The following is a 14205-nucleotide window of genomic DNA, read 5'->3' on the forward strand; positions in this document are numbered from 1 at the left end:
CTCCACAATCACCCAACCTCGACCCAGTTGGAATGGTTTGAGATGAGTTGGACTGCAGAGTGAAGGAAAAGCAGCCAACAAGTGCTCAGCATATGTGGGAACTCCTTCAAGACTGTTGGAAAAGCATTCCAGGTGAAGCTGGTTGAGAGAATGTCCAATGCTGTCATCATGGCAAAGGGTGGCTACTTTGAAGAATCTCAAATATAACACTTTTTTGGTTACTACATTTCATCGTTTTGATGTCTTCACTATTATTCTACAATGTAGAAAATAGTAAAATAAAGAAACACCCTTGAATGAGTAGGTTTTGACTGAGCCTCCTTTTGCCATTGAAATTATCATTCTGGCCATGTGGGCGTGATGCACAAGTTGTAATATATTTACATACCCACGGCCCTGATTGACAGATAGGATCGTCTAGGCCTACCCCCGCGTACCCCTTCAAAGTATGAGGATACATATTCAAATAAAAGTTGTCTGGTCATTGGTCAGAATAATCAGATCAGATTGTGATGTCATGCTGTGGGCCAAAAACCATCCCACCTGAACAGGCTGAAAATCCAGGTGTTGTTTTCAAAAAGCTCTTACACTAACGGCCATTTTATTTCATGTTATTTCAGCCTCATAGTGTGGAAAACATCATTATCATTTTGTCAGACTAACTGGGTCTCGTGAAAAGGTAGGGGGATAACCTTTTCACGTGATGTAGACACCTGTCTCAATCAATGAGATAAGATTTGATAGATTACTTCATGGAGCCAAAGACATTTTTTTTCTAATAACAGAGCATTTTGTAAATTCAAACGAACAACCTGCAACTAGCCATGGACGTTTAAATGACATGCGTTGTCTTCCAAGTCGGGAATTGAAGAAGTATCGCCAAGTAAAGGTGATTCAAAAATGATCTGTGCTACGCTTTACACTACCTAAGAAATAACGCCTTTCCACCAGCTGGAACAGTAGTAATGGTCTGACTAGGCAATATTTTTAATAGCTAATATTAAATGCAACGTTGTAAAAACACCAGAATCTGCTGAACCACAGTACCTGTCCGCCCCAGCCAAGGCCATTAGTTGGACAGTTGACTCAGATCGAGTGAATCCTGGACAGTCATTACCTTTGGAATTGCAGCTAGTGCCTCAGTGCCTTACAACAGTAGCTACCCAGCCGGCAGGACTCTCCAGCGACCTCACAAAAACACTTCCTTAGCGCCAAGGGTCTTAATAAGCTGTCTGTGTTTTTGTTTCTGGCCTGTAAGTGGAGCACCAGCCCAGTTCCTTTCGTGGCAGAGCTTCTCATCTGACACATTGGATTTTGAGACACTTTTGGGCACAGCGAGCTCCTCTTTCCATAACGGTTTTATCTCTTTCTTGCTGAACCACACCATAGTTTTGTGAAACACTGCCTGCGACTCTGCAGCATTAGCAGAAGGCTAGTGTTCATCTGTTTCTCTGATATATAAGTTAATAGCAAAGTAGCAAAGTAAACGTTTGAATTACATGAATAAAAAGTGTGTTTTCTGGTTTTGAATTACATGAATAATGTTTTCCCTTTTTTGTTTATTTGGGGGTGATGTGTAGCAGCAAATGTGCTCACTGGAGCACCCCAGGTGCTTCATTAGAAGAAGAGTTGGCATGTCAAAATGTAGAGATTCCTTCTGCTTTAAAGGGGGATGTCTAACACTTTCTATTCACATACAAATTAAAATCAATAGTTGGCATGGTATTCTCTATGTTTTTTCTCTGTCATCGTCCATCTGTCATACTCTCATATTCTCTGTCTGTCTGTCTGTCTGTCTGTCTGTCTGTCTGTCTGTCTGTCTGTCTGTCTGTCTGTCTGTCTGTCTGTCTGTCTGTCTGTCTGTCTGTCTGTCTGTCTGTCTGTCTGTCTGTCTGTCTCCCTCCCTCCCTCCCTCCCTCCCTCCAATTCAATTCAATTCAATTTCAATTTAAGGGCTTTGTCTCTCTCTGTCTCTCTGTCTCTCTGTCTCTCTGTCTCTCTGTCTCTCCCTCCCTCCCTCCCTCCCTCCCTCCCTCCCTCCCTCCCTCCCCCTCCCTCCCTCCCTCCCTCCCTCCCTCCCTCCCTCCCTCAATTCAATTTCAATTTAAGGGCTTTGTCTCTCTCTGTCTCTCTGTCTCTCTGTCTCTCCCTCCCTCCCTCCCTCCCTCCCTCCCTCCCTCCCTCCCTCCCTCCCTCAATTCAATTTCAATTTAAGGGCTTTGTCTCTCTCTGTCTCTCTGTCTCTCTGTCTCTCTGTCTCTCTCTCCCTCCCTCCCTCCCTCCCTCCCCTCCCTCAATTCAATTTCAATTTAAGGGCTTTGTCTCTCTCTGTCTCTCTGTCTTTGTGTGTGTGGAGTCCTGAACCTTTTGGTTTTGGAAAGACATCTCTACATGGCTCATCAGTATGCAGTGGTGCACTCCCTTTGCATGCAGTGGCGAGCTGGTTAAGCCCATGTTAGCGGAGTTCACTTCACACCCAGAGGAGCTACTGCAGCCTACACACCTATCTCTGGTGGTTCACTAGATGTCAAATATATCTCACATCTCACACAGCTCAATGCTGCAGAGGTCTGTCTATCTGACTGACAAACTGCCTGACTGCCTGTCTGACAGAGGAGAAGCAGAGATAGAAATAAGGTGAGGCTAACAATTATAAGGCCAAGGGGGTAATGGCAGTTACACTCGCTGCAGCAGCAATGAGAGGCAGGTATTCTACTGTCTGTGTCTGAACATAATTTCTTAGTGTGCAGGTGGCCATGTGAGAGATCCACAGAGTGGGTACTAATAATACATTTCCCTGAAAAGACAGAACGTCCCATTTATCTTGGAAAGACGCTATGTCTGACTCCAGAACATTTTGTTCCCCAATCTCATACTCCGAGGAGCACATATAATAATAACTCTAGCTATCATTTTAGCAAACAAGCTAACTCACTTGTCAGTCAAGAAAACATTGACTCACTGGAAAAAATACCAAAACAGGATTGTATTGGTTGTTCTTTGATACTTGTGCAGGATGTGGAGACGAAGATTCCATCAATATAATGTGTACATTTACCTTTGGACCTATACGGATGGTACATTGTCCATCCCTTTCTATAGTGGCATGGTGGCTGAGATGGTAAGGGTTTAGGGGTACCACAGCATGTTTGCAGAAGTTGTATAGGATGTGGAGACAAAGATTTTATAATGATATACATTTTCAGATCCTCTCTATGGTGGCATTATAGCTGAAGCAGTACAGGATCGTAAGGGGTCAGAAAAGATAGTAAGGGGTCAGAGCTCAGACCTGTGAAGACACTGGTGGTGATGGACTTGCTCTCCTGGCTGCCTCGCACAACGTTCAGGTTGATCTCATACTCTGTTGCTGGGTGGAGGCTGGACAGGGTGTAGTTAGTGACGTCATTGTCAATTACCACGCTGTCCACTGTCCCTGAAGAACATTGTATTCATTTAATGTCGCACTGTTACAGTATGCAGCCTTTCTTTTATAAGAAGTTGAACTTTCTCCTCCAATGCCAAACAATGGAAAAGCATGATTTGGTCACACTTGGATTTGGATCGTCCCATATAGAATATCTACAAACTGTTATACTTTCAACAAACTATAGGTTGATAAGCAACTGCTTACTAAGGTTACGGTTAGGGTTAGGTTCAGAATAATGATTAGATTAAGGGTAAACTTTATGGTAAAGTTTAAGTTTAGAGTAGGATGAGGGTTAAGGTTAGTGTTTGGGTTATGGTGTTAGTGGATCGTTTGTTGAAATGTTATTGACAGTTATTGAACATCTACGGAACATCTTCAAAACCATCTACTTGGGTTCTATCCAAATACAGTGTTACCCATCATTTTTTTTAAATGAACTTTTCAATGAAAACATGCCAGATGTTTTTGCTTACCTCTTGCTGATTGATAGGACATCTTGTAGTAGTCGAAGGGAGCAAATGGTCTCAACCATGATATGATGACGGAGTCTTCAGTGGCATATGACACAGTCATCTCTTTAGGTGGATCCATTCCTCCAATAGAGAATCATAGTACATGTTAAGAATGAAGAGATGTCCTTGCTATTGAGACACACACTATACGCTAATACAAGATGTTCTTGAAATTTAACATAACCTTCTCATGAAAACGGCTAGCTCCATGTCTCCATGTATATGAAAGGGAAGGGGACACTGACACTATCTCTGTTTCCAATCAAGGTGCATGAATTAGGGAACAAACAGAAGCGAAGAGGAAATTCAGCTACTCTCGGAGGACACTCAAGGCACTGGAAGTTAAAGCGTAGATAAAAATGCTTCTTTATTGATAAAAAAAACAATGCATTTCTGGACACATTTTCCTACCATAGTGTAAAAAGCCCTGTGTTTATCCTGCATATTAGGTACATCATAAAATATGTACTAAAATAGCATGCTTCTCTGGCCAGAGCCAGGAGAACAGAGAGGGATATTTGCATTGTGATCGAGTGTGGTTGCCCATAAGGGATTAGTTCATGATTTGTTTATGTGTCCCCAGAGCTCTTACCGCTGCGACAGCAAAGGTTACCAGAGACAATGTGAGCAAACAATTAAAGTGACTTATAAGGTCGGCATCCATTATGGAGGGAAGGGATAGAGAGATTGGTTCTCTCTATTGTTGTGGAATGAAGCTATAGAAATGCTTGTAAAAACCAACGCCACCACCCTCCAATTTCCATTACAATAATGAATATTATCCACCAGCGCTGACGACGATTCATAAGTTAGGCTTCAGCCTCATTTAAATTCTGCTAGTAGGAAAGAGTGGTGTAAATAAGTTGTGATTATTCATGTATGCCTATCTTTAATTATTTCCCATTCAGCAGTGCAGGCTGCTGTAATAGCTCTGAATTTAGACTCAGTATTCATGTGACATGAGATCATTTGTGCAAACTGACAGACTGCATCAATGTGCTCTGCTGATCCAAGGTGCGTCCCAAATGATACCTATTACCTACAGAGTACATTACTTTCGATCAGAGCCCTTTGGGCCCTGGTCAAAAGTAGTGCACTGAATGGGGAATAGGGGCCATTTGGGATGCAACCCAAGTCTAACCTGCATTCACCTGAGACATTACAACATATGGTACAGTAAACATGTTGTCATCACTTTATTCAGATTTACCATAAGAACTACCACTTAAACATAAAGAAATATGTTCAACCTACAAAGACGGTCAGGTGCCACAGCAAGCCCACCAACCCTGTGGTTAAATTTGCATATAATAACATAGTGTGATAACAAGCTGAAAATAGCAACTAAATAACAAAACACACAGATGCCAAAGAGCTGCAACAAATGCATCCGTCTGAATCTACGATACCCCTAGCCTTCGTTCCAGAAATCTGTATGTCACCAGACAAAGAGAAAATGGCTGGCACTCTGGCAGACAGTGACTAGAGCAGTAATCAGACAGAGCAGTAATCAGAGAGCAGTATGCAGGTGGCTTTCCGCAGAGTTAATATCAGAGTGTTTAGAGAGCTGTCCTGTCCTCCTCAGACAATAGATCTTCCCTTGGGCTTGGCAGCTGTAACTGTGAGTAACAGCCTGCTGATGCGACAGCTGAATATTCCTGACACCTCCAGGTTTAGGCAGGGGTAATTATGGGAGGATTACACACCCAAGCATTAATAAAGAAATGGAAGGTGGAGGGGAACATTGTTCTGCAGTGAGTGCAGCTGTGTGTGTAAGAATCTTAATGAGCAAGAGGAGACATGCCATAAAAGTGTCAAGATGTTGTTCTGTTCTGGAGCTAGACTACTTGCTGACAAACAGAACGCCATTTGAATACCACAATAAACTCCAAGCACGTACTGCATGTATAATGTGATGTGTATCCTAAGTACAGGAAGTTTTATATATTCTAAAATGTAGTCCTTCGTTAGCAACTGTCTTGTGTCAGCAAACCATCAGCCAAAATCAGACATCAATGCACCCTGTGGACAATCAATGCATAGGATGTTGCAGCAGTTTTGTATTAGTCAGTAGTTATTTAGCCTTGTTGTCGTTCCTGTGTGACCCTCCATGAACCATGGGAACCTCCAGCGTAGCTCTGGGTCGTATGCATTAGGGCACACCGTAGCAAAACGTTTTGCAGTAGGAATTAACTTTTTTGTTTGTTTATCATTGTTTCAGTCTGTTTTCTTTCATTTGGTGCCTAATGAACACAACCTTGTTTCCCCTTGCAGAGATAAATAGCCTACCTGTGGTGAGCGTGGCTGTGACAGCCTCAGACTTCACCTCTCCATGTATGGTGATAAGGTTCACGGTGTACTCTGTGGAGGGCAGGAGTCCCTTGATAGAGGACCGGGTCTTGGATCCATCCAGGGTAACCTTGGACGTGTCAGTGCCGTCCTCAGAGCTATAGGTGAGGATGTAGAGGTCTGCGGGTGGGGCAGGGGCACTCCATGCCACCGTCACCGAGTCCCATGTGACATCAGACAAGTACAGTGCTATGATGGGGCGGAAGCCTGAAAGTCAAAGGTCAAAGAGACTGGCTGCATGGTCATGAAGGACTGTAAGGGACAGCTGCTGTCAATATGGTTAGAGGTGCTGAGGTTCTCAGTCAGTCAGTCAGTCAGTGGATGGCATGGCTGGTTATTAATTGGCAGATCTCTCTGTAGGTTCTCTCCTCTCTCAGTGAGACTGGCAGTCAAGTAATGAGCATGACAGGGGAGCGTGGAAGTGAAGAGCTGCAAATGGAATACACACAGCGTGGAAGGCCCGTGACAATGGAAGGAGGCTGAATGCTGAGCAAAGGACGAATGTCAAAGTTGACAGCAGAGACTGGATGAAAACATGTCTGTCAATGAGGCATGGCCGTTTTTGAAAGATTCACCAATAAAAGACACTGGTTGAAGTGTGTTGTGAGAACAAGAAGATGCAATAGGAAATATAAAGACTGCCAGGAAAGTTTGTTGTCTGATGTAGATGAGTGTGAAAGAAAGAGGGACAGGAAAGATTAATGGAGTGAACGCAAATAAACATTGATATCATTGAATGGGTCAATTTGATGAAGGACAGTTATGTGATTAACAACCTCATGTAATAGCTTATTAACATGAATTGTTGCATCAAAGCTTGACACTATCTAGTAGCTCGATTTGTAGTCTCCTTCCCAAAGTAGTTCCACATGACATGCAATGTCAAGCCTGTTCTCTAGTACAGCAATAATCTCTACTTTTCAGCGACATAATTGCTTATTTAGGGATGTGAGAGCTTCACTGAAAAAGCTCACCTTTATCCAGTCTATTTGAAAATAAGCCGTTATTTATAGACTACTGTACATCATCTATTCATCTAATCGATTAATTTGGTGGATGCCAATTTGTCCTATTTTTCATGTACAAGTGTGTATTAAACACATGTGTGAATTGGAAATGTGTTTTTGCATATCCCAACCCCCCCTGAGACACACTCGGAGAGTGGCGTCATGGCAAGGGTTAGCCATTATCAAAGGCAACCCTGGAGCAATTAGGGTACCGATGCACCAAGTCTGGAACCAACAGGACCCTAGACAACCCCCAAGCTATAAGACTGCTACGTAAATACAGTAGTTAACCAATAGCTAAGTGGATTATATGACCCCTTTTGCACTAACTCACTAACTCTTTTGACTCATTACATACGCTGCTGTTACTGTTTATTATCTATCCTGTTGCCTAGTCACTCTATCCATACCTATATGTACATGTCGATCTCAATGACCTCGTACCACTGCATTGACTCTGTACTGGTACCCTGTGTATTTAGCCAAGTTATAGTTACTCTTTGTGTATTTATTCCTTGTGTTATTGTTTTTTAGAATTAAATGTTTTTTCTCTCTGCCTTGTTGGGAAGGGCCATTAGCATTTCACTGTTAGTCTACACCTGTTGTTTTGCAAAGCATGTGATAAATACAATTGATTTAGTGCCTTGGTCAAGGGCACATCAATATATTTATTTAACCTTGTCAGCTCAGGGATTCGAACTAACAACTTTTCGGGTTACTAGCTAAGCTACCTGCCGCTGAAACTGATACAGGTGCAGTTCCAGTCCAGTCTGCGTCCTAAATGGAACTGGCACAGGTGCAGTTCCAGTCCAGACTGCGTCCTAAATGGAACTGCTACAGGTGCAGTTCCAGTCCAGTCTGCGTCCTAAATGGAACTGGCACAGGTGCAGTTCCAGTCCAGACTGCGTCCTAAATGGAACTGCTACAGGTGCAGTTCCAGTCCAGTCTGCATCCTAAATGGAACTGCTACAGGTGCAGTTCCAGTCCAGTCTGCATCCTAAATGGAACTGGCACAGGTGCAGTTACAGTCCAGACTGCGTCCTAAATGGTACTGATACAGGTGCAGTTACAGTCCAAACTGCATCCTAAATGGAACTGGCACAGGTGCAGTTCCAGTCCAGACTGCGTCCTAAACGGAACTGCTACAGGTGCAGTTCCAGTCCAGTCTGCGTCCTAAATGGAACTGGCACAGGTGCAGTTCCAGTCCAGACTGCGTCCTAAATGGAACTGCTACAGGTGCAGTTCCAGTCCAGTCTGCATCCTAAATGGAACTGCTACAGGTGCAGTTCCAGTCCAGTCTGCATCCTAAATGGAACTGCTACAGGTGCAGTTCCAGTCCAGTCTGCATCCTAAATGGAACTGGCACAGGTGCAGTTACAGTCCAGACTGCATCCTAAATGGTACTGATACAGGTGCAGTTACAGTCCAAACTGCATCCTAAATGGAACTGCTACAGGTGCAGTTACAGTCCAGTCTGCATCCTAAATGGCATTGGGCACTAATCTTGACCAGAGCCCAGTAGAATCCCTAGAAGGGGAAAATAACCTCTGACCTCTGACCATGGTTAACTCATGGGGTAAATGCAGTGGTGTGAAAACACGAACTACTTAAATCCTTTTTTGGAGTATCTGTACTTTACTTTACTATTTACATTTTGGGCAACTTTTACTTTCACATCACTACATTCCTAAAGAAAATAATGTTCTATTTTCCATGACACCCAGAAGCACTTGTTACATTTTGAATGCTTAACGGGACAGGAAAATGGTCCAATTCATACACTTATATCAAGAGAACATCCCTGGTCATCCCTACTGCTTCTGATCTGGTGGACTTACACAACACAAATGCATCTTTTATAAATGATGTCTGAGTGTTGGAGTGTGCCCCTGGCTATCCATACATTTTAAAAATAACAAAATGGTGCCATCTGTTTTTCTCAATATAAGCAATTTGAAATAAATCATTTATAGTTTTACTTTTGATACTTAAGTATATTTAGAACCAAATACTTTTAGACTTTTACTCAAGTAGTATTTCACTGGGTGACTTCCACTTTTATTTCAGTAACTTTCTATTAAGGTATCTATACTTTTACTCAAGTATTACAATTGGGTACTTTTTCCACCACTGGGTAAATGCTATTGCTATGTTTAGACTACTTCCACCACTGCTATTCATAATAGTAGAATGTAATGTCAGTTGTGTCAGTTACTTGGTCCTGGTACAGTACACTTCCAGTACCTGTGAAGCCATCGATGGTGGCTGCAGTGCTTTGCTGCCTTCCCCTCTGGGCAGCTACAGTGATGGTGTATTCTGTGCCTGGCTCCAGGTCATTGAGCGTGGTGGTGGTCACGTCCTTGGGGATGGTCACCTCCGTGGTCAGGCCAGATGAGGAGGTGTAGGTGACCATGTAGTGGTCAATAGGCCCCTGGACCACCCCCCACAGCAGGGTGATGGTGTTGTCTGTGGACGCTGTCACAGTTAGGTCCATGGGGACATCTAGACCTGAAACGCACAGTAATGAGTAGTTCAAGTATAATCAACATATAGTGAACAGACCAATGAAACGATTTATATTTAAGATTCAATTCTTGATTGCCATACCAACCAAAGTTGTAAAGAACTTGATTTAGTGCAGCTAATGAAAACAAAGACAAAAATACACATACAGTATACAGGTGCCTTCAGAAAGTATTGACACCTCTTGACTTATTCCACATTTTGTTGTGTTACAGCCTGAATCTAAATTTGATTAAATTGAGATTTCTTGTCACTGGCCTACACATAACATCAAAGTGGAACTATCTTTTTAGATTTTTTTAAACAAATGAATAAAAAAAATATAAGGTGAAATGTCTTAATGAAACCCCTTTGTTATGGAAAGCATAAATAAGTTCAGGAGTAAAAATAAAGTTAAAACAAGTCACAAAATAAGTTGCATGGACTAAGAGCATTGGGTGAGTAACTAAAAGGTCGCTGGTTCGAATCCCTGAGCCTGCAAGTTGGAAAACTCTGCCGTTCTGCCATTGAGCAAGTCAGTTAACCCCCAACACATTGCAATTGAATGTATTCAGTTGTGCTACTGACTAGGTATTCCCATTCCCTCTGTGTGCAATAATAGATTTTAACATGATTTTTGAATGACTACCTCATTGCTGAACCCCATAAAAACAATTATCTGTAAGGTCCCTCAGTCGAGCAGTGAATTTCAAACACAGATTCAACCACAAAGACCTGGGAGGTTTTCCAATGTCTCACAAAGGGCACCTATTGGTAGAAGGGTAAAAAAAAGCAGACATTGAATATCCCTTTGAGCATGGTGCAGATATTAATTACACTTTGGATGGTGTATTAATACACCCAGACACTACAAGATAAGGCATCCTTCCTAACTCAGTTGCCGGCGAGGGAGAAAAACACTCAGGGATTTCACCATGATGGTGAATTTGGTGGATTTGAAACAGTTACAGAGTTTAATTGCTGTGATAGGAGAAAACTGAGGATGGATCAATGACATTATAGTTACTCCACCAATACTAACCTAAATGAAACAGTAAAAAGAAGGAAGCCTGCAAAGAAGAAAACATTCCAAAACATGCATCATGTTTGAAATAAGGCACTAAATTAAAACTGCAAAAAATGTAGTAAAGAAATGAATTTGATGTCCTGGTTACAAAGCATTATGTTTGGGGCAAATCCAACACAACACATCACTGAGTACTACTCTTCATATTTTCAAGTATGGTGGTGGCTGCATCATGTCATGGGTATGTTTGTCATCGGCAAGGACTAGGGACTTTCTTGGGATAAAAATAAACTAAATGGAGCTAAGCACAGGCAAAATCATAGAGGAAAGCCTGGTTTCTGCTTTCCAACAGACACTGGGAGACCAATTGACCTTTCAGCAGGACAATAACCTAAAACAAAGGCACAAATATACACTGGTTGCTTACCAAGACAACATTGTATGTTCCTGAGTGGCCTAGTTACAGTTTTGACTTAAATCAGCTTAGAAATCTATGGTAAGACATGAAAATGGCTGTATAGCAATGCTCATCAACCAACTTGACAGAGATTGAAGAACTTTTCAAGAATAATGGGCAAATATTGTACAATCCAGGTGTGCAAAGCTCTTAGAGACTTACCCAGAAAGACTCACAGCTGTAATGGCTGCCAAATGTGATTCTAAAACGTATTGACTCAGGGGTGTGAAAACATATGTAAATGAGATATTGCTGTATTTCATTTTCAATATATTTGCTAAAATTTCTAAAAACATGTTTTCACTTTGCCATTATGAGGTAATGTGTGTAGATGGGTGAGACAATTCAGGTTGTATCACAACAAAATGTGGAATTAGTAAAGGGGTATGAATGCTTTCTGAAGGCACTGCAAATCGGTATTTTGACATGATTTTCTTTCATGCTTCAATGAAATTCAAACAAACAAAACATGTAAGAAACAAAAGAGAACAGAGTGGTGAATTTCTATTTGCTGATACTGGTAGTTGTGATTTTCTGTGTCAGATCACTGATTTGCACAGATGAGCCAGGCGATTAACTCACTTACCAGTTCTGGCGTTCATTGTGGCAGGAAAACTCTGGTTGGTGCCAAGCATAGCCGATATGCCAATGCCATACTCTGTACCTGGCAACAAGTCTGTGAGAGGAGAGGAGAGAATGAGAATGAGAATGAGAATGAGAATGAGAATGAGAATGAGAATGAGAATGTGACAGATTGACAACGACAGAGACAAAACATAGACAATACCTCAACAACTATTGATTTTAATTTGTATATGAATAGAAAACCATAAACACAAGCTGGTTATGTGAATGAATATCTCCATACAATACCCCGGCAGACAATACAGTATGATGATATTAAAGAGGAAAAATGAGCAGGCAGATGGAGCCTTTCAGAACTGCCTATTAAAAACGGCATTAATAATGAAGGGCTTGCAACAAACCATGTCTATCTATATGTTTTCTTTAAAATTCTGCTAACCTTTTTCCAAAAGCATAATTAATCAGAGTCACATTCAATATTACAACAGTAAGCTTATCAGGTTACAGAAATGGAGAGAGGAGAGCATTGATTGCTGTCAACCCGCACAGACAAGGCCTTCCCTTATTCTGATATGCCCTTTACGTAAGACAGACACCATACCGTTTCCCACATACCTGAAAACTGTTCATGTCGGCAACTTGTTAATACTCTTTAGTTAAAATGTTTTAATAAAGTGTACGACGCTTGAATCTCACTCGGTCGTTCAACAGACATCCTTATCATACTACACAATGCCACTATAGTGAATCATGAGTAAGCAACATTTTGTCCTAAAAACAGAGGTGTAACAAAAACTCAAATTATCCCCACTTGTGAGTGTGGTCTTGCTGGTGGGTCCATCGTTGAGTGGGACAATGACTTTTTCGTATTGGTCCCCTGCTAGGGTGCTGTAGACCACCTGGTACCCCTCTACCTCCGCCTCGCTGTTGTCCCACTCCAGCTCCAGGGTGGTGGAGAACTTGGACAGCACTCGCAAGTTCTTGGGCGCGTCGATCTCTGAGAGGAACACCAGAACTGACAATGTTGGGGCCACTGAGACCAATCATCAGAAGTGAGACATAGTTTCCACATGCAGTTTCATCAGCAAGTCAGATCGTAAAAAAGGATGATATGACCATAGAAATAAAATTACTAATGACTATTTCTATGCCATTCTTTAATGTATTTGTCAGAGAAGACATTGTGAAAATGTCAAGAGCCAAGAGTACAGTAGGTGCTACACTGCTGTTACAGACATTGTTAATGTTGTAAATGACTATTGTAGCTGGAAACGGCTGATTTTTACATAGGCATACAGTGGCTCATTATCAGCAACCATCACCCCTGTGTTCCAATGGCACGTTGTGTTAGCTAATCTAAGTTTATCCTTTTACATGGATAATGGCCAGAAACAAAGGACTTTCTTCTGAAACTCGTCAGTACATTCTTATTCTGAGAGATTAAAGTTTTTCCATGCGAGAAATTGCCAAGAAACTGAAGATCTCGTACAACACTGCATACTACTCCATTCACAGAACAGCGCAAACTGGCTCTAACCAGTAAACAGTGAAGAGGCGACTCTGGGATGCAAAGTTCCTCTGTCAAGTGTCTGTGTTCTTTTGCCCATCTTAATATTTTTATTTTTATTGGCCAGTCTGAGATATAGCTTTTTCTTTGCAACTCTGCCTAAAAGGCCAGCATCCCGGAGTCGCCACTTCGCTGATGATATTAAGACGGGTGTTTTGCCGGTACTATTTAATGAATCTGCCAGTTGAGGACTTGCGAGGCGTCTGTTTCTAAAACTAGACACTCTAAAATACTTGTCCTCTTGATCAGTTGTGCACCGGGGCTTCCCACTCCTCTTTCTATTCTGGTTATTGCCAGTTTGCGCTGTTCTGTGAAGGGAATAGTACACGCTGTTGTACGAGATCTTCAGTTTCTTGGCAATTTCTCACATGGAATATCCTTCATTTCTCAGAACAAGAATAGACAGATGAGTTTCAGAAGAAAGTCCTTTGTTTCGGGTAATTTTGAGCCTTTAATCAAACCCACAAATGCTGATGCTCCAGATACTCAACTAGTCTAAAGAAGGCCAGTTGTATTGCTTCTTTAAATAGCACAACAGTTTTCAGTTGTGCTAACATAATTGCAAAAGGTTTTCTAATGATCAATTAGCCTTTTAAAATTATAAACTTGGATTAGCTAACACAACGTGCCATTGGAACACAGGAGTGATGGTTGCTGATAATGGGCCTCTGTACGCCTATTCAGATATTCCAAGAGGTTAAAATGGAATGTCTAGACTGTATTTCTGTTCAATTCAATGTTATTGTAATGGACAAAAAAATGGTTTTTCTTT

General features: G+C 41.7%; 1 protein-coding gene across 1 annotated transcript in view; it reads right to left on the reverse strand.

Moving 5' to 3' along the window:
- The window catches only part of LOC115103098 (tenascin R (restrictin, janusin)), a 170161-nt gene that overhangs the window by 41196 nt on the left and 114760 nt on the right, over positions 1-14205 (reverse strand). Inside the window, exons 9-13 of the mRNA XM_029623725.2 lie at positions 12678-12881; positions 11868-11957; positions 9540-9803; positions 3901-4020; positions 3290-3433 (exon numbers count right to left, since the gene is read on the reverse strand). Of these exons, the coding sequence (XP_029479585.1) occupies positions 3290-3433; positions 3901-4020; positions 9540-9803; positions 11868-11957; positions 12678-12881 (822 nt within the window). The remainder of the gene's footprint in view (positions 1-3289; positions 3434-3900; positions 4021-9539; positions 9804-11867; positions 11958-12677; positions 12882-14205) is intronic.

Source organism: Oncorhynchus nerka, linkage group LG20 (assembly GCF_034236695.1).
Source record: "Oncorhynchus nerka isolate Pitt River linkage group LG20, Oner_Uvic_2.0, whole genome shotgun sequence".
NCBI classification, from domain to species: Eukaryota; Metazoa; Chordata; class Actinopteri; order Salmoniformes; family Salmonidae; genus Oncorhynchus; species Oncorhynchus nerka.